The sequence below is a fragment of the Apodemus sylvaticus genome, chromosome 21, assembly GCF_947179515.1.
Source record: "Apodemus sylvaticus chromosome 21, mApoSyl1.1, whole genome shotgun sequence".
NCBI lineage: Eukaryota > Metazoa > Chordata > Mammalia > Rodentia > Muridae > Apodemus > Apodemus sylvaticus.
In genome coordinates this window covers 36,418,249-36,443,442 of record NC_067492.1, presented here as the reverse complement: position 1 = coordinate 36,443,442, position 25,194 = coordinate 36,418,249, and the positions used below count along the sequence as shown (strand labels likewise).

At 41.3% G+C, this 25,194-nt stretch overlaps 1 protein-coding gene across 2 annotated transcripts; it reads right to left on the bottom strand.

Moving 5' to 3' along the window:
- Positions 1-701: 701 nt before the first annotated feature.
- On the bottom strand, positions 702-25,099 carry Nudt21 (nudix hydrolase 21). 2 transcript variants are annotated; one of them, XM_052167112.1, is made up of 7 exons: positions 24,832-25,098; positions 19,550-19,750; positions 18,823-18,886; positions 15,360-15,449; positions 8,019-8,094; positions 6,224-6,338; positions 702-4,293 (listed from the first exon to the last, which is right to left on the bottom strand). In XM_052167112.1, exons 1-7 carry the CDS (start codon positions 24,945-24,947, stop codon positions 4,272-4,274), a joined length of 684 nt encoding a protein of 227 aa, XP_052023072.1. In that variant the 5' UTR covers positions 24,948-25,098; the 3' UTR covers positions 702-4,271. The 2 variants fall into 2 exon arrangements, with proteins under 2 accessions (XP_052023072.1, XP_052023073.1); XM_052167113.1 differs by lacking the exon at positions 15,360-15,449 and having other exon boundaries at positions 24,832-25,099.
- Positions 25,100-25,194: the final 95 nt, after the last annotated feature.

The window sequence follows — 25,194 nt, the reverse complement described above, 5'->3', positions numbered from 1 at the left end:
CCTCTGAATTCAAGGCCAGCCTTGTCTACAGAGTAAGTTCTAGGACAGACAGGGCTACATAGGGCCTATTTCAAAAAAAGGAGGGGGGGGGGGTTGGGAAAACATCAATCAATAATCCAAACCATCAGTTCCTTGTCACTATGTCCAAGTGGTCCCTTATCCAATGGACCTCACTCCAGACAAGGAAACAGAACTTGGAAGGATCTCCATTGGCATTCTAAGTTGAGCAACCCTCCACTACTCAGAACTATCCCAAACAGTCATTCAGTTTTAAATGTTTTTATTGAAATAACAGTGAAATAATTTTTTAAAAAGAACAATGATCACTTTGATCAAACTTTTGCTTTACAAATATTAAAAAAGTAACCCAAAACTCCAGTTTCTTTATACATTCCTATAAACAAACCAGGTTCAAGTTCTCAAAGCCACAACTATAAATGGTGCTTGTATACTATACATGAACATAATTACCAACTTTTCTGTTAGGGGGACACAATGATTGAACCCAGAGCTTTCTAGGCAAAGCACTCTCCCACTGAGCAGCATCCCTGGGCAAACGGTTTGCTTCAGAACACACTGCTCTTCTCAATGAACAGTCTAATTCCCGCATTTCCTCCACCGTAGCTCTAGCCTTAATTCCTCACTAAAATATAAAGTGGACTTAACTGGCTTAATCTTGATATATCTGGTTGGTTTCCCCCCCCCCCCCAAAATAACCTTGTGTGTTATATGAGTTAATACTAAGGTGAGTTTAATTGTTCCAGCTGAATTACAGCTTGTATTTAAACTGAGACAAACAAGTGAGCCCAGTTTAACCCAAGTAAGTGATAGAAAACAAGTGGAATGTGTTAGAAAATCTAATCTTAAGTTACAAAAGCTAAGCTTCTTTAATAGAAAACTGAAAATTCTCTGCAGCGGTCAGCAACCCACATACCATTCCAAACACTAAGAATGAGTAAAAACTTTTAAGTTCGGGGAGCTGAAGGCACAAAAATACATCACTATCACACTTGCAGCCAGCCTGGATTGCGGAACAGCAAGTTCAATGGGTACGACAGACCTAAGCCCAGAGAAGAGTTGAGCGGATGACAGCCTCAGCTTGGGACAGATCACCACGCAGGAACGAGGTAAGGTGCCCTTGAGAGAGAATGGCCACCTTAAAGAACCAGGAGGAGGTAGAGACTTGGCCCAGCAGTTAAGAACACTAACTGCTGGCTGCTCTTCAGGGAACAGGAATTTAGATTCCCAATACCGACCCAAGTCTGACTCCAGTCCCAGGAGATGACACCCTCTTCTGGCCTCCATGGACACTGTACACACATGTTACACAGATGCACATGAAAGCATCACACCCAGACTTTTTTTAAAATTCAAACTAATGTATAGAATCTGTGTCGTTTAAGTGTTGCCTAAATTTTTGGCAGAGGGTGTGATCTTAAGACAGGGTTTTTCTGTGTAGCTGTGGCTCTCTTAAACCTTGCTTTGTAGACCAGGCTGCAAGCTAGCCTCTAACTCTGAGACCCCGCTGTCTCTGCCTCCCAAATGCTGGGATTAAAAGTCTGCATGCACTTCCACTGATTAGTGTTGCCTACTCTTAAAAAAAAAAAAAATTCACAATTTTCTTCCATCAATTGAGACTTTTTTTTCAATACTCCCAAAGGGCTTTCAACAATTGAATAAACTTTTTCATTTTCTCCCTTTACTAGCATTAATAAGAAAATAATGCAAGAGGGCTTTCATTTGTAAGAAACATTTAGTTTTAAAATGTCAAGTTCTTCAAGGGCTTATTTTAATATTCTCCAATATTTAGAATATACATGGTTAGAGTGACCCTCGAAGACTTAAATCTTAAGAGTGATGTTACATATCAAAAAATCCTTAACACCTGTGCTCTCTTTGAATGCCTGAAAGAAGACATATAATTTATACCTCTCTAATTCATCTGTTACCAGGAAACAAGAGTATTGAGATCCAACTGTAATTACCAAAAAGCTTTAAAACTTTGGGTTTATGTGACAGGAATATTCTGTTTTAAAACTAATCCCCTTACATCTGATGGTTAGAACAGCGGGTAACTTAAATCAAAGGTCTCAGAATATTAATGACTGGTTGAAGCACTTACAGTTGAAAGAATTTGAGTCAAAGCTTAAGTTACAAAAGGCAAGAGTAGATCAGAACTGACTCTTCAACTCAAGCACTGCTTTCTGACAGCACTCTGTGAATCTCAGGTAGGTAGGACATTCACGTCTCTCCACTTTCTCAGAACATCAACACTAGCAGTGGAAGCCAGGTGCTGTTGCATCTCTCTCTAGTGGCCAAGAGCAGAAGATGAGCACAGTCAGCCTAGCTCCCTGTCTACCCTCCCAAATCTGAAGGATTAGCTGGACTCCTAAGAAACCCGTGCTAAATTAGGAATATGCTTACATAAACTACTGGGGCAAAACTGTTGGCCCCAGTAAGAGAGGCATCTTCAGGGAATTAGTGGCTTTTCGGAGGACAACAGTTGTCACTCTTGGATATGAAGACTAGTGCTTACAAAGCATGGGCATGATTAGACACTACAGATGACGCCAAATAAACTGGAATGAGGTTAATTCCTCAGTCATACTTGACCTAACTGTCAAAGCTAAACAAGAATATGTTTACATTTGCTCTTGGCCAATATTCAGGAGACATACCTCATGGCAGACAGCATAGAAGTGTAAGAACTAATCAAGCTTATTTCTGCCTATTAAAAGTGTTAAACTGGCTACCTCTTGTAACTTTTCTTTCATTACATTAAGCCTACAGCCAACAAGTCTGCAATAAAGCAACTGTAGTGAACACAATGACACAATCAGCCAAGTCCTTTACCCATTATTTTTATGAGTGTTTTTACCTTCGTGTAAATATATGTACCACATGCAAGCCTGGTGCCAAAGGTCAGCCATGTCAGATCCTCTGAGACTGGAATTACAGATGGCTGTGAGCCACCACGTGGGTGCTTAGAACCAAAGTCCAAGTCCTATGCAAAAGCAACTCTCCAGTCTTAAAACTTTGTTGAGATAGGGTCTCACTATGTACCCATAGCTGGCCTGGAACTCCAGAGATCTGCTGGCCTTCACCTCTAGAGTGCTGGGATCAAAGATGTGTGCCTCCACTCTCAACCACCTTTGTCCTGAAACCTTACTCCCTTAATTTCATCCTAACTGTGCAGGCAGTGTATTACAAGTTTAAAGTTGCTGTTTTCCTTAGGCTGACAAAACCTGTCCTGACCTCTAGAATCCAGTTGATTCAGACTATTCCTTTGTTTCTATTTTTGAGGTAGGGACGTGCTAAAAATCTCAGCTATACGGGGACTCTTGATCCTCTGGCATTAGGCACCCAGATGCTGGGATTATAGGCATGTACCAACATACCCAGTTATTCTAAAGTACTTTGAAAAAGCTTTGCTGCTTACTTAAAATCATGATTTTTATCATTATGTATACAACACCTAAGATTCCTACAACTGTAACTCTGTAATCTGAGAGTTTAAAACCTCATGTGGTTTTGTCATGTCTCACTCAGTAAGAAGCAGTTTCACAGCAGTGCAGATAAAACACTATCCTGTTATATGAAGCAAAATACTGCAATGAGTTCTAGATAGACCTCTTTTTATATCAATTCCAATGTTTTCAGCTTACCTATTCTTAATGGTTTCCCAAATGTTAATGTCTTGACTTGTGAAGTAAGGCCTAGAGATTTTTATAAAATATACTCGTCAGATAATATACTGGGGATTCTTTGTAAAAGAGTGTAGTTTGGTACACACTTCACCTTGGACTTAATCAGATAAATTATTTCCCCAAAGTAGTAATGGAAAGTCCTTATTACCAACACCTCTAACAGTCAAGGACCATATGCATACGCTACTGGAGCAAAGGGCCCATAATCTCACCTTATCTAAACCATGATCATGGTTTAACATTCCCCAGTCTAAAGCAGGGAAAAAAGGATCCTCAGCTGTAAGACTTTTCAGAGTTTAATGAGAAACTTAAAAAAAAAAAAAAATACAAATAAGAAATTCACTTTCTTTAATGTACAAAAAAATGTATGAGTAGAACCAAAAGTTAAGGGACACTGTCACATGTTTACACCACTATCTAGTTCATAGTAACTTTACTCTTCAAACAAGAAGGTGGTGGCAATTTAGGGAACAAGAGAAAACCAAAACTTGTTCTACAGTTATTCTTCTACATGTGTAAGCTGTGCTCACAGAGACGGCTTCTTTTATTTCTGTGTACAGGAATTCAGTTGTATATAAAGTTGAACCTGCATTTTCAAAAACAGAAAATTTTTATTAGAAACAGTATTATACAGTTTCCATCTTAAACAAGGAGCTTTACCTGGCCATGTCTCCCCTCCTGACATGGTTAGCATTTCTACCTTAAGATGCAGCTTGACCTTACCGGTCGCACTTATATACTCCAGAAGTGCAACTGAATACTACCATGAGAAATATTAAGAGTGTAATTTTGGTTAATTATGAATTACAAAGTTCCTTGGAAGCATAAAAAGTTCTTACATGTTTTTTGCTCTCTGCAAGAGATCAAAGTAGAAGAGCAAATGCTGAAGGATGATTAGTGACAGAGTAAAAGGCTGATTCTTCACTCCACACGCTTCCATAGAAGAGAACATCATGACCAGGGCGCTGTTAACTACATGTAACAAGTATTTCCAAGTACTGTGTTCTAAGCAGGTTGTGTGCTCTCTGACTACAGTCCTAGGAAGAAACTACCATCCTTGTTTGTATATGGCAAACAAGTATAAGAGTTTGTTCCAAGTTTTACTACTAGCAAGTACCAAAAGGAGCTAGAGAGATGGTTAAGAGCACTGGCTGCTCTACAGAGGGCCAGGCTCATTCTCAGCACCCACAAAGCAGCTCACAACTGTCTATAACTTGAGTTCCAGGAATTGACACCCTCATACAGACATACATGCAGCAACACACCAATGCACATACAACAAAAGTAAATCGTAAAAAATCCGGATCCAAATCCAAATACTGACTGCACAATCCAAAAGACTTTGTCATCCACACACCCACATAAAGGAGACAGCACAAGTACAAGAGTACAAGTGCTCATGTGCACACACGTGTGAGCACAGGTGCCAGAGGCATCGGGCAGCTGAACTGCCCAGTAAGTGCTGGGAACTAAACTCAGACACACTGAAAAAGCAACACACACTCTTAATCACTAAACCATCTCTCCAGCACACAATCCATATTCTTTTATCTTTTGCTATTTGACACAGGGCCTCACTATATAACCCTGGCTGGTCTAGAACTTATTGTGTAGAGCAGGCTGGCTTTGAACTCACAGTACAACTACCATGCCTGACCTCATAATAAACTTTTATCTGCAGTTCTTATCTATGGTGGGCATTAAGAAACTATAATAATAAAAATCAATTTAGAGAATGCATATTCAAAGGGGGCACGGTGGTACACATTTTTGATCCCAGTACTCTCAGGAAGAGGCAGGCAGATCTCTGGTTTTTCAACCAGCCTGGTCTACATAGTAAGTTCCAGGGCTATGTAGAAAGACCCTGTCATGTTAAAAGAAAGAAAAAAAAATCCTATTTACCTAAAAATTCAGACTCCATATAAAACTATAGGGCTATATACCTTTTGCCAATTCAGACCTAAGTGCAGTAGATCCAAAGAAGAAAAAGAATAAATTACATTAAGAGATTTGAGTATCTCCCCCTTTCGTTTTTGTTTGTTTGTTTGTTTGTTTGTTTTTGAGAGAGTCTCTGTGTAACATGCCTGGCTGTCCTGGACTTGCTTTGCAGACCAGTTCGAACTCAGAGATCCACCTGCCTCTGCTTCCCAAGTGAATGCTGGGATTGAAGGAGTGTACCACTATGCCTGGTGACCATCCCTACTTTTATATAGACCTCGACTTTGTATTTTAAATATTGACTGTTTTACCATATCTTCTTTGAATAGACTGCAAACTAACTATGGAAGACACCATATCTGAGGAAGAACAGTTACATGTCAGAACTTCATGCCACAATTTGAGTCTTCAGGTACTTTTAAGCATATTTTAATTCATTGATTACATATAATGTAAAAATACATCAACTGTCTTTATTTTCCTTAAGTCTTAGAATTTGTGCACTATCATTTCTCAAGTGGCTCTGGATGTCTTTGATACTTTACATAGTTGCATCAGAAATGTTCAACTCTGCATACCTGCTCAACAGCTGAGGAAGACTGGAAATGATGGGTCCATATCCCGGTGCGTTGTCATACAGTTCAAACAATGGTGCAGCTACCAGCTTGTAATTTTTAGGCACTGCAAACAAAGCTACAAAACAAAAACAAAACAGTATTCAATTTCCTTAATCTTTCATATAATTTTTCCTCCCACTTTGTAATTAATCAACGATTTTACATTTGAGAAAAGCCTGACACTGTGTTCACCCATGCAGGCACATGTGCAGGCAGAGGCTAGAGGCAGCATCAGCATGGTTCCTCGGTCCCTCCCCCCCATCCCCCTGGGGAGGGTTGTTGTTTTACTTTGTTTTGTTGAGGCAGAGTTTCTATGTAGCCCTGGCTGTCCTGGAACTTGCTCTGTAGACCACAATGGCCTTGAATTTAGAGATCCACCTGCTTCTGCCTCCTCAGTGTTGAGAATAAAGGTGTGTAGTAGCACGCCTGGCCCAAGGCACCCCCACACACACACACCTTATTCTTTGAGAGTTTCTCAGTGAAGGCGGCACTCACTGTTTTTGCTAGACTGGCTGGTCAGAGAAGCCCCAGATGCCACCTGTCTCTCTGCTTACCGGTGCAGGGTTACAGAGGCACACCACCATGCTCATCTTTTTACATGGGTGCTGAAGAACCGAACTCAGGTTCTGATGATTGCAGTGAGCAATTTACCTGCTGAGCGATATCCCCAGCTCTAAGAAAAACTTTTAAGGAAAAAGACAATTCTCATTACTCACTTTGGGTTGTCTGTGTTGTCTAGAAATTATAGACATAAATCTGAAACATCCTCTCAAGAGAGAAATACCATAAACAGTTTAAAACAAATTGAAAATTGCCTTTGGGTTTATAACTTAATTTTAAATTCTCCTATAAAATTACTGTAAGAAATGGAGCCAGACATTTTGACAATTCCAGCACTCAAGAGGCGGAAACAGGAGGACCAAGATTTCCAAGCACAAGGAACAGTGTTCAATCTCCCAAACCCATATAATGTAGACATGTAATCCTGGTGCTGGTAAAAGCAGCAAGAGGTGGCCAGCCAGTTTAACCTAATGGGGAGCCACAGGAAAGAGAACATTCCTGGGACACTCACGGTCAGGGAGCAAGGGAGGGACGGTGGGAGGAAGGGAGGGAGAAGCGGATAGGCAGGCTGAAAAACTGCTCAGCGGTTAAGAGCAACTGCTATTCTTCCAGAGAACTGGACTTTAGTTCCCATACCTGCACCCATGTGCACGCGCGACACACGCACGCGCGACACACACACACACACACACACACACACTTGGAGGAGAGCCTGGGCTACAGAGCAAGAACCTGAGTAGTAGTGAAAGCCTGTAATCCCAGCTCTTGAGATGCAGAGGCATTAGGATCAGGAGTTCAAGGTCAGTGTAGGTCACATGAGACCTTGGAATTTTGTTCTTTGTTCTTGAGGTGGGGGGATTAGGAATGGAAGGTTGGGAAGGAACTATTATTTCTTGAAACATAGCAGGCCTGAAGACTGCAAAAAGACAATTTACCTTACCACAATGTGAAAATCAGTAATAACAGCTCAAAAACTACAAAAACTACAATAATCTATTTTAAGACCTCGTTCGATTTCATTTCCCCTACACCATGACTGGAACAGAGAGAAGCAAGGTGATTCTGTTTAAGTATGACAGGTGTTTTAGTCTCACAGTGAACTTAAAGCTCCTCAAAAGCCTGGAGGAGACGAGCAGAGAACCACAGAGAACAGACTGCAAGAGCTTTAGCGGCTGCTTTCCAGAGAGTTCCTTACCTTTCTCTTGAAGCTGAACCAGAAACAACTTCTTATGTTCCTTGGGCTTTGTTATATGTGCAGGAATATACGGATACTAAAACAGAAAGGAAAGGAACTTGTAGGTTTCAAGCATCAAAGTTCTTAACACCTCCTGTGTTAACTATCAGGTTCTTTCAGTTATAGACACAAAGCTCAACTACCCTCATATGCTAACTCAGCTTACCGTAATTACCAGACGACTCATTTAGTTCTCTACATGTGCACTGCTGGGGATATGCTTCTGTCTCATTTCCATTAAATGGATCTACCTCACAGACACAGTAAGTGCCTTCGCATACAACAGCTGGTTATGTACAAAAGTCAAAGAATGCAAGGCTAGGGAAATTTACAACACAATGAAGCTTTGGTCTTACATTAAGTTGCTGCTGCTGTTTCTGCATATTGTTACTAAAACATTCTAGAATCCTAATGTGATCATGTTTACTCCATGAAAACTTTAAAGCCTCTGAGGTATTTGACAGGATGCTCTTTGCTCCTTCTTCCTAGCCCCCATACACATAGCACATGCTTTAAGAAAAAAATTGAGCTAAGTGCAGCTCTGTCACTCAGATGGGCAGTCTAACTGCTGGGTAAAATGGAGAAAATATTTAGAAAAAGTAAAAGGACAAAAAGAACTGGAGAAACTACTACTTGAGAACAATTTGATATTATTTATTACACTCACTCTATGTAGAAACATATGAAGCTAGTGCCTGGGGCTGGAGAGATGGCTCAGCAGTTAAGAGCACTGATTGCTCTTTCCAGAGGACCTGGGTTCAGTTCCCAGCATCCACATGACAGCTCACAACTGTCTGTAACTCCAGGATCCAACAACCTCATACAGATATACTTGCAGGCAAAATATCAATGCACATAAAATAAAAGTAATTATTTAAAAAAAAGAAGCTAGTACCTTCACAAGACTGTGCAGTTTAGTGAAGCCATACTTCAGCTGATCTATCCAATCTTTACTCAAAATAAAAGTCTCCTACTTACTCCTGTTCTCTCTTCCTCACTGGCAGCACTCAAGCTAAGACAACGACACACCAACACCACTCCTAAAGCACAAATGAGCTCATGTAATTCTCCCAGGTTTTAGATTAACAGCAAAGGTACAAAGAATCGAAATGTAGTTCAAACTGCACACTTGAAAAACACCTGTGGTTCACACTTAACAAATCATAGCCAGGCAAAATCATTTCCTTCTACTTGCTGCTCCCTTTCTAAAAGGCTCCTCTCCAGTTCTGCTGACACCTAAGCTGGGTGAGGTTCATATGAAAAGATAGAGACGAGGAAGTAATGATACACCTTTCCACAGTGACACCCAATGAAAACAGGCAAGCTGGCTAAAACCAAATAAACACACAGCACTTCACTGATATCCATACTTCCAGAGCCAATCTTACACTTCAGTGAAGTAAAGCAATACCACAGAGCCATACAGTAAAGGAGACAAGGAGGACATTCAGCAAACAGCCTAGAAGACTTCTGAGTGATCTTCACTGACACTGACGACACTGAGCACTTTCCTTCCAATTAGGTCAAGGAATGTCCAGGAAACCAAAGCCTGTTTAGAATGATTGTTGCACATATCTTTGAAATAGCAACTTCAACATTTGTGTATGAAGAAACTTTGCTTCTTAAAGCCACATCACAGATGTGTTGTGGCAATTCTCAGGAACACCAGTGTTCACAGAGTCCTGTGTACTTGTCCTCAGCTACACAAGGCAGTCAGGAGAGGACAGAACATCTTTTGCCTGGCCAATATTGTGTAACACTTGACCTGGAACATACTGTTATGAAAAGAAGCTCTCCAATAATAGGGCTTTTGATCTGTCCAAAGGATTTAAGACCCAAATTTAAGATACAAGCCAAAATATGAAAATCTGAGCATCAATAACATTATCAGTCATTATAGTGGACTTAAATACCTTAAATATACTTAAGACCACATAGTCATACCAATGTTCTAATGAGGTGTTCATACCCCAGATCACTCTCCCTCAGATGTTAGGGTAGGCCAAGCCTTTCTGAAGTCTGCAAAGTTTCTCAACTCATAAAATTGAAGAGAAATTCATTCAAGCCTTGCCAAAGGGTGGACAGGAGTCCCTGGGTTTCCATCTTCCTGACAGACAATTCAGAGGGACATTTGATATGGTTCCTTAACAGCTCTTAGCAGTATTAATCTAGCTGTTCCTGGTTATAGTAAGGTCAATACTATTATATGGTGGGGGGGGGGAGGGCTATGTGGTTTTGTTCTGAAGTTTTTTGAGACAGGGCTCAGTATGTAGCTAAGACTGGGCATGAACTCCTTCCTACCTCTACCTCAGAATACTGAGGTTAAAGGTATGCGCCACCATGCCCACCCACCTTTTTTTTAAATGACTGCTGCTTCTGATCCCCCTCTCCCTATACTTTGCTACTTCCTGTCTCATGTTTCAATCTACATCTGTCCTTTTCACTCCATTATGTATCTTTGAAGGATGAATGCATTCTTCTGAAAATTTAAGCAAAGAAAAGAAGCATCTACTATTTCCTATAGAACTGTATACTCCAGAGTAACCAAGTAGCTGATGAGGTTAAGGTTCTCTGTGTATTTAAAAAAAAAGAAAAACACATCTCCAGAAACTTCATGACTGTAGGAAATTATCGACAATGACCTGTTAACATTAACATTCTGAAAACCAATTGTCTTAGACAGGGTTTCTATTGCTGCAATGAAACACCATGACCAAAAAGCAACTTGGGGAGGAAAGGGTTTTTTTAGCTTCTACATTGCTGTTCATGACCAAAGGAAGTCAGGACTGAAACTCACACAGGGCAGGAACCTGATGCAGAGGCCACAGAAGAGTGCTGCTTACTGAACTGCTCTACATACCTTCTTATAAAACTTAGGACTACCAGCCCATGGACACCACTCACAATGGGCTGGGTTCTCCTCACTTGATCACTAATTGAGAACATGCCTTACAGCTGTATCTCATGGAGGCATGTCCTCAACTGAGACACCTTCTCTGTAATAACTCCAGCTTGTGTCAAGTTGACATACAAAACAACCAGTACACCAACCAAATAGTATAAATTCTTTCTTAGCTCCTTTGAGACATGGTCTTGTTATATAAGCACTTGCTGACCAGGCAATCTTGTGTATACCTAGCTAGCCTTGAACTCAGATCCATCTGCCTCTACTCCTATGTGGCAGGATTAAAGGTGTGGGCTACCACACTCATTCAGTATGAGATCTTAATAGAACAAACCACTACATGTGGAGGCCAGCATCTAGACCCCAGTCATCAGGTCATCTGCATTCACACCTTTGTAGCCTCTCCCACTATGTACCAGAGTGTTACGAATAGAATACAGAAGTGATCATATGCCACTGCCAACACCAGGAAGCTAACAGCATGGCTGCCCACTTGAGCACTCCTTGACATCATTTCTTAACATCCTCTTCAAGTACATGTTCAAAGGAAGGCAGCTGTTCTAGAGGGAGTTATCCTTCGAAGATGACAAGGAACTGATGGAAGCCCTATGTCAGCAACTAGCAAACACTGAAGACATCAGTCTAATAGCCAATAAGGTCTGCTTCCATGTGAACTAGGGATTAGATCCTTGCCCCACTCTGATTTTTGATGCAGAATCTATGACTTTATAGGGCCTTGAAAATTCCAAGATAACTATCTATTGTCTTAGGCTACTAAATTTAGAAATATAGATTTAAGTATCCCTTATTAGAAATGCACAGGATCAAAGTGCTTCAGATTCTGGGGTTTAGCAAACTCTGGAATATTTATATTCATGAATATCACCAACTCAAAGTCCAAAATTATAAGAGCCAAAACTTTAAAATTATGTCAACCAAAGTCCCTGGATCTCAGAGTTTTGCATTAGGAATGCTCAACCAGTAGCAATATAGCACCTTGCCTTATTTGTTCCCTTTGCCAGATTTATTGAGCCTGAATCCAATCAACTGATTTATCAATATATGAAACATTTAGGAAAAAGAGCACTCATTCAATAAAGCATGGATGCTATTGGCAACTGAAACACAAGACAGCCTGTTTTCACTTAAGATGATTTACAAGGGTAGGAGAAGAGAGTTCATAACCCTATAAATGTAAAAGAAACAGGAGAGACTACCTAATTCAAACAAATATGAAAACTAGAAATAGTTAGCACAGCCAGGCATGGTAGCACATGCTTTAAATCTCAACATTCCCAGGGCAGAGACAGGAGGATCTCTCTGAGTGCAAAGCCAGCCCAGTCTATATAACAAGTTCCAGGACAGCCAGAACTACATAAAAATAAAATTAAAAAAAAAAAAATTTTAAAAACAATAAAAATCATCAGGATATACAAACGTAGCAATTATATATCTGATGAGATTACTTTAGATGGTAATTGCTGTATGTTTTTCTTGTGCTGCAGATGCAGCTCAGTGATAGAGTATTTGTTTTACCATGCTCACGGCCCTAGATCTCATTCCCAATTGTTTTTTGAAATAACTGTTTATATGTGCAAGTCTACGCTACAATGCTTCCCCTCACTAATACAAGGTAATATATTTTTTTTAACCACAGCATTTCCACAGCCATTTTTTCAAAAGTAGAACTTGTAATAGCCATGTAACACTCTACCTGTCCTTGAGAGGGCCCAAGACTTAGTTGCTCTCAAGCACAAGGAAGTAGCTCTACCTCAGTTTATCTTTTTGACAGTAGCACTTACTGAGCACCTACCCTTCTGAGAATCCCACGTGTTCGTGTGTTCGTGTTCTCTCTCTCTCTCTCCCTCTACCCCCCTCTCTCCCCACCCCCACTCCTACTCCTCAGAAATGAGAGTTGAGAAGTGAATGTGTTCACAAACACTGTCCTCCTCCCCTTAAAGAAATTAACTGTGTGTCTGATGCCTTCAGAGGCCAAAAGCTATCAGAACCCCTGAAAGTGGAGTTACAGGTAGTTGTGAGCTACCCTGTGAGTACTGGGAACTGATTCTAGTTCTCTGCAAGAGCAGCAAGTGCTCTTAACTGCTGAGCCCTGTCCCTAGCCTTTTGTTTGTAATTCAGTGTGTACATGTGTATCTACATATATGAATGCAGGCACCCACAGAGGGAGAGCTATCGGATCCCTGAGGTTGGAGATAGAGGTGGTTATATATATTCTGGAAATGGAACGCTGGTCCTGTACTACACCATCTTTCTAGTCTCCACTGCCAATGTTTTATAAAATAAAATCCTTATCTTTTACAATTCACGTTAGAATATTTACAACTGAAATGATAACTATGATTTGCTTCAAAACAATCCATGGGGAAAGCAGGAAGATGGAGCAGCAGAAAGAGGGAGGGAATGAAAATATTTCATCTGGGCTGGAGACATGGCTCAGCAGTTAAGAGCCATCTGGCTGCTCTTCCAAGGGTCCTGAGTTCACTTCCCAGCAACCACATGGTGGCTCAGAACCATCTGTAATAGGATCTAATACCTTCTTCTTGTGTGCAAGAAGACAGAGCACCCATTATAAAATAAATATTAAAAAACAGAAAAACACTTCACCATGAATTTTACTTACCATAATTCTACTTCTACATATTTTAAATTTATTCTCTTAAAAGAAAGTGGGTAGGCTGGAACTAGTCCTGCATACATAAGACCTGGTTCAATCCTTAACACTTCAAAAGGGAAACAAAACAACAATAAACAGAATCATCCTGAAACTGTAGTTTACTGTCTTGGCATACTGTAACCCCAATGCTTTGGAGGTGGAGGAAGAATAGTTCAAGTCCAGACTTGGCTATCTAGTACATTCGATATACTTCACATTACAGACATGCATGCATACATACATGGACACATGTATACATACACATACATAAAATTAAAAAAAAGGAAAGTCTGCTTGACTGTAATGTTTCCTAAATCTAAATCAAAGAGTTACAAACACGAAATTAAAAGTCAAGTCAATTAAAATACTCTGATCCTTTTTGAATTTTAAACATTTCCACTTGTTTATTTTGTGTTTGAGGGGAAGTGTGATGGTTTGTATATGCTTAGGTCAGGGAGTGGCTATGTTTAGGTATGGCCCCCTTTGACTCATGTTTGAACAAGTCTATGAGGACCAGAGAGTGGCACTGTTAAGGGGTGTGGCCCTGCTGGACTAGATGTGTCACTGTAGGTGTGGGCCTTAAGACCCTCATCCTAGCTGCTGGAAGCCAGTATTCTGCTAGCAGCCTTCAGATGAAGATGCAGAACTCTCAGCTCCTCCTACACCATGCCTGCCTGGATGCTGCCATGTTCCCCCACCTTGGCGATAATGGACTGAACCTCTGAACCTATATGCTAGCCCCAATTAAATGAGCTGCCTTGGTCATGGTGTCTGCTCACAGCAGTAAACCCTAAGAGAGGGAGAGTTCCATTTTCAGCACCTGTAGTAACTAACAAGCATCTTAACTACTTCCTGGGCTCCAGTTCCTGCCCGCCCCCTCCCACCCACCGACCCCTCCAACCCCGACCCCTCCAACCCCCCACCCCTCCCACCCCCCAACCCCCCCCAACTCCCCAGGCATCGGGCATATACATACACAAGCACACACTCACACACATGAAAGGAAAAAAGCTGCTTGGTCTTTAAAATGTTTTTTAAATCAAAATTCTACTCTGATTACTTTTTTCATCTTTCATTTTAAAAATTTCCATTTAAGGGGCTGGATAAATGACTCGGCAGTTAAGAAAACTGGCTGTTCTTCCAAAAGACCTGGGTTCAATTCCCAGCACCCCAACCCATGGCGGCTCACAACTGTATGTAACTATAGTTCCAGGGCTTCTGACACCTACACACAGACAAGCATGCAGGCAAAACATCATTGACCATAAAATAAACAAAAACAAAAAGACTTCTAATTTTTTTAGACGAAGGAAGGAGGGTATTGAAGAGATGGCTCAGCAGTTAAGGTCATTCACTGGCTGCTCTTCCAGAGGACCCAGGCTCAATTCCTAGCATCCAAATGGCAGCAGCTCACTACCACATGTAACTCCAACCTCCAGAGATGTGACATCCTCTATGGCAAAACACACATGCACATAAAAATAAATGCATCTTTTTAAAAAAGTTTTCACTGTGTGTGTGTGTGCGTGTGCGTGTGTGTGTAGATGCCTCATTTGTCCTCTCCTTCTACCATGGGAGTTCCAGGGATCAAACCTGGGTCATGAGGTTTGGCAGCAAACCCATTGAGCCCCCCCTTACTAGCCCTAATCACTTCTTTGAAGGTCTTGAATTAGGTGAGTTTTCTGCTTTCACAAATGCCTGTTAAACACAACTGAACACTGACCTGAGGAGGTTCAAAATTTGGTCTCCACCAGTTCCCAATGCAGTCATCAATGACCCAGTCTTGCAGGACTCCATCTTGACGACCCAGTATCTGTGCAAAGCAGTATAGTAAGTACACTGAATAGACACCTGAGAATTCCCTTCTGTGGTAGACTATTTTCAGTGACACTCCTAACAGAGACATCCGCAGCTAGTGTCTTCCCGATAGATTCCCTCTCTACAATTTATTACACATTCCATTCTGTCAATAAACACAAGATTAGGCCGGATGGTGGTGGCGCATGCCTGTAATCCCAGCACTCTGGGAGGCAAAGGCAGAGGCAGAGGCAGAGGCAGAGGCAGGCGGATTTGAGTTCGAGGCCAGCCTGGTCTACAGAGTGAGTTCCAGGACAGCCAGGGCTGTACAGAGAAATCCTGTCTCAAAAAACCAAAAAAACAAAACAAAACAAAAACAATAAACACAAGATTAGCTGGGCAGTGGTGGCACATGCCTTTAATCCCAGCACTTGGGAGGCAGAGGCAGGCGGATTTCTGAGTTTGAGGCTAGCCTGGTCTACAGAGTGAGTTCCAGGACAGCCAGGGCTACACAGAGGAAACCCTGTCTCAAAAAACCAAAACCAAAACCAAAACCAAAAAAAACAAAAAAACCACAAGATTAGCTTAACATCTAGCACCAACCTATCAAAAGAACCCACACTCCTTTAATCCTACACTCAGGAAGCAGAGGCAGATGGATCTCTGTGAGTTCAAAATCTACATAGCAAGCTCCAGAATAGCCAAGGCTATATAGTGGGACTGCCTCCAAAAAACAAAACCAACAAAACCTGTCCTTTTGCTCTGGCTATACATGGTAAACCAAAGATAACCATTTAGCAACATCAGCCAAATAACATGCAAAAGGTTTCCTAAAATCAACTATAATTTCTACAAATCATCCACCTAAAGTTACAAAAATGGAAAGATTCCATTTTCACAAAATTCTATTATTACTCTTTATAACATAACATGAACTTATTTTGATCAAGTTATACTCAGGCTAGAGAGATGGCTCAGTGATTAAGAACACTGACTGCTCTACCAGAGGACGTGGGTTCAGTTCCCAGCAATCACATGGTGGTTCACAACCATCTATGCTTCCAGTTCTAGGACTGCAACCCCATCTTTCTGACCTCTGAGGGTACCAGGCACACACATGCAGACAAACATCACACACATAAATAAATCACTAAAAAGTTATATTCTACCCATTTCACTGGTCAAAAATGGTACTATAAAGTTCAGAACTAGAAGCAATCCCCTGTCCTGTCTCATCTATCCCAACTGGCTACAAGACTCTCAGCTCCTAGTTGTTTTCCCCAGTATTTGTCTCTATGTTTAACAGTAGTCCTTTTTTTTCCAACTGCCTTAGAAGAGTTTTACATATTAAGAAAGGCCGGAAACCACCATGGCGCCTACACTTTTGCCAGACTGTGACTATTTTACATCAGTAAACACATCTGTTAAACTAATGAATCAATACTATACCAAAAAAACCCATACAGTTTTTGAGTATCTTTAATTTCTGTACCTAATGTCCCCTTTCAGGCCTAGGATCCCATCTAAGATATTTATGGTCATCAGTTTCCCTGAGACTGCTCTGGACAGAGACAGTTCTGTTAGTTTGATGATCTTGACAGTTTTGAGAAATATTAGTCAGGATTTTGATTAGTATTTCTCAATGAGACTGAGATTCTGGCAAGGAAGACAATAGAGGTAAAATGTCATTCTAATAGCAAATTAGAGCATATGAAAGGCCCATGCTATCAATATGACTCACTGCTAATATGAACCATGATTACTTATCTGAGGTAATGTTTTTATTCCCACACTGAGAGCTAAGATTGTTCCAAACAGCAATCAGTACCCATCTTCCCTTCCTGTATCAGTCTGTTTTGCTCTGTGCACAGCCCAGTTCACAGCTGAGCACGAGGCCTTCTTTGGCCTTTCTCCTACCGTGCTGGACAGTCATGTTCTGAGTATTGTATTATTCCTGCCTTATTCCTTCATCTTGGAAGTAAACTTCCTCTATTGTCTCCTGAGAAATGGCATAAGATATAACACAGTTTTGAAATTTCTGCAAGAGTTAAAATAATTATTCTTTCCTACAGTTGTTTTATAGTACATGTAGAGATCATAGGACAACTTTGCTGTGTCAACTTTCTCCCTCCTGTATGTGTGTTCTGTTGTCATCGAGCTGGATGACAACACCTTTACTGACTGAGCCATCCCACCAGCCCTGCTAAGGTCTTCTAAGTGGCCCCTTGTTTCACAGATACAGGATCTCCTCTATTACTCCAAAAGAATCATGATTTTTGTGACTTATTTAGCTTCCATTCTGGCTGAATTTCTTTTTGCTTTTTTAGATGGCATTTTCTTAAAAAGCTTTCTTCACAAGCCACTGACATATCTGTTCATTAGGTTCAGGAGTTTTGACATGGCTATTCTATGCCCCCTCATAAGATTCCAAATAAAGTCATCTAGTTTTCTTGGACTGGACACTCTGCAGAGCAGAAATCTTCAGCCTTCTGCCCAGTACCATCCTCTCAGCTAGGAACTATAGCTGTTCTGCTCCACACCACACGGCTGCTCTCAGTCCCACTTCACAGCACAACTCCTACACTGCTTACTAGAGAGGATCGGAGTTTTCAAATATCCCCCCATCTCTTAAATATTTTAATGCTAAATGTTAGCTAAATCCAATGCCCACTGACTCAGTCAATAGTCAGTCCGGGGCTCAACTGGGCAGAATGGGAAAGGCAATGTAGATCACTCTTCATAGATTCAATCTACCCAGCTGAGGCATGGGCTCACTGACCCTGGAACCTAGCACTGGCAAGTCCTCAACCTTGCTGTTCTTCTCGGCTGCATTTCGGACTGACATGCTGCTAAACTCCAGTTTCTGCTGAGTCTGCTGTGGTGTGCCCTACAGCCTTCCAGCTTTCACTTAGTAATTCAACTTTTTGGTAATGTTTCACTCTGCATTCCATAAATACTACTGAATTTTATACCTTTTAAAAATTACCTTTCTTCTGACTTTTTGTTAGTTTTCAGAAGAACCAGAGGAAAAGTTAGTAGTTTTCCTCTGAAACTTCTACCAAAATGGCAACTTAGCATTATTGTTTCATCAACATTTTTGTTCTGTTTTAGTTTATTTAGCAATGGGGTCTCACTCTGAGGCCCGGCTGGCTTAGAACTCATTATGTAACCTAAATGGTCTTGAACTCAAGATAATCCTTTGGTCTTAGTTTAAGATTACAGACATGTTCATTTTCCAGAAAATAATTTATACTAATTCAGATATAAGTTCTACTTACTTCTAACTGCTCAAATTAATTTTTTACAAGACACATGAAAATCTGATTACTTATTAAGTTGGTAGTATTCAGATGGGCAATAGAATTGTCAGAGTGTTAAACAGGAAATACCTCTGTCATCAAGCGTTTTAGTCCTTCGACTTCATCTTCTCCTGGGTTAAGCTCACCACCAGGTCTGCAAAAGGTTAATTTCAGCTTACAATTTAATACAATTTGGGGATAATAGCAAGAACATAATAATCACCATTTCTATCAGGGAACTGATAAGACACATTTCAGTGACATCTGATAAGCAACAAAACAAGGGCCAAAGGTGGGGGATGTGCTGGGAAGTTCAATTTATGATGTTAAGTACAAGACCACTGTATTCAATCCTAAGTTTAAACAGCAAAACTAACATATATCATGAGCACAATCACTGGCCAGCAATCCACCACAGCCTCCTCAAAGGAAAGCTAGATCTAATGGAGTTTAGCAAATAAACACCCATAGAACGGGCTACATTCTTAGATCTGAAGAATGGTACATTTTTCAAGACTATCAATTTAGTTTTGAGGCCTTTCTTTTTGACACAATTCGACCAGTGGGGCAAATAAATATTTAAAGAGTTATAAGCTCAAGTGATTAATCTACATGAAAACATCTAAATTCAGTACCATTTCCCATCACTTTGAGAAACTGAGTTTGTCCTAATCTAGCTCTATGGAAAGAAAAATAAGCATTGCCCTGAGAAAAATCATACCATTTCTAAATAAATAAAGGCTAAACTTGCATTTTAAGCTGCATTAAAGCAGCCACTTTTAAACGTGGTCTTGTTGTTATTTCCAACACTACTTACAATTTGAAAAACGTTGTTCCCAGCTGCAGCAGTAACACATGGGGTAGGCGGTGCTCATGTACGATCAGAACCCCTTCTACAGTCCTTCTCATCCCAATCTTATCAAATTCCTCCCTCATGCGCTGAAATCTGGCTGCAACAGAGCTGTCCTTCTCATAGAGGGGCTCCTTTGTACCGAAAGTGTAATTGGTAAGCGGGTACCTGTAAGCCAAACACCAGCATTAGCATGAGGACCAAGAGTCTTATTTATTTACCAGGGCAGTTCAAATCAACACATACAGAAACCACTCAAACACATACAAAACTACTGTGCTCAGAAGACCAGCCAAAGCTTCATAAGCAGCTACGAGATAGCAGAGATCAGAGTACTGCTGACTCCTGACCCCAGAACTTCCATGTGTCAATCACAGACAGCATTGCCCTAAGGTCCCTGAAATGCTTAGCAAAATGCTTATCTATACTGGTTTTAGATCATTTCATGGCACTGATACCATGTACCAGGCAGGTTCCTCTGACTAATCTGGTTATAACTTCTATTAGCCAGCCTGTACTGACAGCTCATCTGTTTTCTCCTACGTGCTGAGCCACCACTGTCTATCAGCAGCTCTCTAGTTGCTTTCCTTTTAATAGCTTTAAAGATGAGTTTTTGAACACATAGATGTATAGTGTTCTATAATGTGTACCTGTGCTCTCCTTTCACCATATGGGTTCTGGGGAATTGAACTCATCAGTCTTGGCAGCAAGCACCCCCACCCAGAGCCACCTCAATGGTGGAGCCAATTATTTTCTGTTTCTCCCAGTTAGCAAATACTCATTATTTTTCTAGTTCCTTTTCGGATCATCTTTACTTCAATTTTTGGATAGCTTGTTTTTTGAAAGAGTTGCCCTGGAACTCACTTGTATACCAGGCTGGCCTTTAAAACTGAGACCTGGGGCTGGAGAGATGGCTCAGCGGTTAAGAGCCCTGACTGCTCTTCCATAGGTCCTGAGTTCAATTCCTAGCAACCACATGGTGGCTCACAATCATCTATAGTGGGATCTGATGCCCTCTTCTGGTGTGTCTGAAAATAGCGACACTTTACTCAAGTAAATAAAATACATCTTTAAAAAAAGAAGAGCCGGGCAGTGATGGCGCACGCCTGTAATCCCAGCACTTGGGAGGCAGAGGCAGGCAGATTTCTGAGTTCGAAGCCAGCCTGCTCTACAGAGTGAGTTCCAGGACAGCCAGGGCTATACAGAGAAACCCTGACTTGAAAACAACAACAACAACAAAAAAAAAAAAAAAAAAAAAAAAAGGAGCTGGGGAGCTGGCTCAGCGGTTAAGAGCACCGGCTGTTCTTCCAGAGGTCATGAGTTCAAATCCCAGCAACCACATGGTGGCTCACAGCTATCTGTAATGGGGATCTGATGGCTCTCTTCCGGTGTGTCTGAAGACAGCTACAGTGTACCCACATACATGAGATAAATAAATAAACCTTTAAAAAAAAAAAAACTGAGACCTGCCTGCCTCTCCCTCCTAAGTGCTGGGATTAAGGACATGTGCTACCAGTGGCTTAGACATGGTTTCTTTTTCCCTCTGAGCCTTGTTTAAGAGAACCCAAACTGTGACTCAGTGTAAAAGACATCATCTTGCTTAGTAAAGATCAAATCCATATTTATATTTTAATCTTGCAGCCCCTTGATTATAGTGTTATCCCCCAGGAAGATATTTTGACTGAACATGGCTAATCCCAAAGTATTTCATCTACCAACCCCCCTGAAACTACCCTGAGCAGACAGGAAAGGACTTGCCACTGAAGCACGAGGACCTAATCTCTTCGAGCCACTCCAATCTCCAGCTGCCACTGTTGTGAGAAGGTTCTGTGCACTGTGTTCTCAAATACTGATTTCTACGCCCAGACACCTGATTACCGTCCTGACCTGGCAAGGTCAAGCTTCTCCAGTCTCAATGTTAGGTAAAAACCGTTTCCCATCGCCTCTGATGGATTAATCAAGAGCTGATCTATCCAGCTAAATAGGGCCAGAGTTCCAATCCCTGTCTGTGGTTTCCAGAGGAGAGAGAAGGAAGAGGGGGAAAGAACAACCATGGCGACGAGGTCACACACGGCCCAGACTAAGCCATGGCAAGGCTGAGATTCAGACAACAGACCATTTGCTGGGTACTGGCAGCCTAGTTGATTAGACTAGCTCAGAATCTGCCCAGCATAATGCCTGCAGATTGTTAGTAAAAGTACCAAACCCAGGCTGGAGAGATGGCTCAGTGAAGGGTTAAGAACACTGACTGCTCTTCCAAAGGTCTTGAGTTCAAATCCCAGCAACCATCTGTAATGAGATCTGACACCCTCTTGGGAATGTCTGAAGACAGCTACAGTGTACTTATATATAATAAATACATAGAACTTTAAAAAAAATACCAAATCCTTTTACTCAGACTCAGAAACGCTTTGTCATTACCTGGGAGCAAGGGGGAAAGGATAGAAACCCCCCAGAATTACATTTACAATCTACCAAAAACAAACAATAAAGCCCACCAATCATACACATAAACACACACACACACAAATCTGAGCACGGTGGTCCCACTGTTGTAGAGGTGAAGACAGATGTATTTCTGGGGTTTACTAGCCAACCAGCCTAGCTTACTCTGCAAGTTCCAGGACAGTGAGGGATCCTGTCTCAAAAGAAAGAAAGGAAGGAAGGAAGGAAGGGAGGGAGGGAGGGAAAGAAAAGAAAAGAAAAGAAAAGAAAAGAAAAGAAAAGAAAAGAAAAGAAAAGAAAAGAAAAGAAAAGAAAAGAAAAGAAAAGAAAAGAAAAGAAAAGAAAAGAAAAGAAAAGAAAAGAAAAAAGGAAAAGGAAAAGGAAAAAAAAGAAAAGAAGGGGCTGGAGAAATAGCATATGCAGGCACATCTGCAAACCTGGGCTGCGGAGAGGCTCGTGTGTAAAGCACCTGACATGCAAACTGTATCTGAAGTTGAATCTGCAGAACCCATGCAAAGCTGGCTGCAGTAGGCACACCTGAAAGCCAAGTGCTCCCACAGCAAGCTGAGTGGCAGACAGAAAAATCCCTGGAAGCGTATAAGTTACAGGTAACCTGATACAATAGACCAAACAAGACCCTATTCTTAAACACAGTGGTAGAAGGTGAGAACTGACTCCTGAGATTGTCCTGACTTCCATACATGTGCTGTGACCCAGGCACATCATACATTCACAAATGTTGTAAACACACACATATACCCCACATACACAACTACATAGGTATGCATGAATGCATAGAGCACACATGTGAAACATGCACAAATAAATTCTCGACAGTAACAGACAACTACATACTCTCCTCAGTTCTTCTTGAGAGGGGAACTCAAGGTAGCCAAAAGGAAAACATTAATTCCCGAAGTCAGATTCTAAACATAAAGCAACTCTAAAATAATAAAAACATACCACTTTCAGGGAACTTCAAAAGATTATATACAATTTTGTGGTAGATCCAAAAATGAATCTTAATACCAACAACATTAGGAAGAAGTTACTACACATATTACTGTATAATGCTCTACATGTGCTAACATTTGGTTTTCCCAACCTACATTAGAAAGAATTGAGACTAGCCACAACACATTTCTATTGTGAGGGCTATCTCCTACATCACAGGATCTCAACAGAACAAAATGTTGAATTTCCAGCTGTGGAATCTGAGCAACAGCCCACAAAGTGCACATTCTCCACATCAGACTGTGGGCATCTGGAAGCAGAGTGTGCTCCAAACACCTGGCCATGTGCATGCACACTGTGGTACACCAGGACCCAGCCAGTGTTTGCTAAATAGGAATGCACTGCAGAAACAAAGATTTACTTCCTATTTGATGGGTACTTCATGCAGGTGAACTCATGTTCACCGAACAGTAATTTTACTTCTCAACACTGCGTTTACACAGGAAACAAAAAGTAACATGCTCAACCTGCAAAAAATCTTGCTGAAAGCACATCTGTTTCAACAACTCTACACAATGGCCCGATGTGAGCAGACCCAGCAATAAAGGAGAGTTTAAATAAGACCCATGGTTCTGGCTTATCGTTGAAACATGCAGAACTTATCCCGGGCATTCCAAACACTAGGCAAGCCCACTGCCAGTTAGCAAACTACTCCTGCACTCATCCATTTTTTAAAAAGAGCACTCACCTTGCCCATCTTATGGGAATCTTATGAGCATTTTAAGTGACAGGAAATTAAAGTGCTGTGTATTGTGTATTGTGGGACAAAAGTAAATTTGCATAGACACAACTGTCAACTATTTCCACATTTTATAAACCTTGTATTTATTACCTAAGTTTGCGTGCCAGTACTTGTTTTGCCAAAAACAATAGCAGTAGTAGTTCTTGAGAACAGTTCTCAAGAGCTCAAGAAGTTTTCAATTTCTTGTCACATTTAGTTTTAGGAGGAAAGGTTTATTTATTTGAATATGAAACGGAGAAACACTAAAATGACTTATCCAAACCCCACTATCAGCAATGTTTTTGCACATTTTAAACAAATAGCCAGTCTAAACGGAACACTTTTCCCCATTAGAATCAGCTCCACACTGGGGAATGAAAGCAAACATTATATAAGCTATATCCCAATCCCAATTTCTTGCTACAACAAAATACTGTTTGAGTGATCCCGAAATGCAACCATTTGCTTAAGAAAAAGGTTTGCTGAAAACAAAACAGTCTGCAAACAGGCTGTCGGGGCAACATGTAAGGTACCTTCAACCGTCTGAAAGTACAAGACAACAGAGTGTGTACTCCCAATTTAGGTCTACTGGGAGTCTGCAAAGATATTGAATGTTGTCACTTTGGTAGACAAGACATACAAATGCAAGAAGGTAGACCAAACGGCGCGAAAATGAATAAAATGTGGCTACTGGATGGTACACTACAAGACATTTAAAGAAAACGAGGGTGTCAGAGGTTGATCTGGAAAACATACTGCAAAAGAAATGTACACCCTACCAAATTGATAGTTGTTCAAATAAACACAAATGCATGTGCGATGGAACAACCAGCAACAGATTGAAAGAATATACACACATTATGAATTCAAAGCAAACGTGGGTTTTTACCTTGGCTCACTGAAGAGAAACTGGTAACGAACCTTGTTTTAAAATAAGAAAACTACCAAGTCGGGGGTCGATAAACAGGTCTGAGAAAGAAAACGCGGATCCCGGAAGGGACAAGCCGCATCCGGCGTGAGGAAGGGCGTACGGGGAGAGGCTTGCCGGCTGAGGCCGCGCTGCACTTACAGGTTAATGGTGCGCTCCAGGGTGAGGGGCTTGGTCTGCTGAATGTACTTGTTGCCGAATTGGTTGACCCCCCGGGGCCAGCCCGTCTGCGATCGATTGGGCGGCACCACAGACATGCTGATCAGCTCCGATACTGGCGACGTGCACAAAGCGGGGGCCCGGGGAGACGTCCGCGGGGCCGGCAGCGGTTACCTGCGTCCCGCTCAGTTACCACCGCCCGCCATTAACAGTCGAGAGCAAGGAGCTGAACACACGCCGGAAGTGAATACCCTCTGGCGGCAGGAAGTTAGGAGGCAGTCCACTGAGACCATTCAACCAATTGTTGGCGGCGTGACGCAATATGTTACTCTTCCATTGGTTAAC

Excerpts from the sequence above, each read along its gene's own strand:
- Nudt21 (XM_052167112.1), bottom strand. The coding sequence starts at position 24,947 with ATGTCTGTGGTGCCGCCCAATCGATCGCAGACGGGCTGGCCCCGGGGG. Across the intron at positions 6,339-8,018 it reads GGTTCAGCTTCAAGAGAAAG|CTTTGTTTGCAGTGCCTAAA; the intron begins GTAAGGAACTCT and ends TTTGTTTTGTAG. Across the intron at positions 4,294-6,223 it reads CTTCCTCAGCTGTTGAGCAG|GTTCAACTTTATATACAACT; the intron begins GTATGCAGAGTT and ends TTGAAAATGCAG.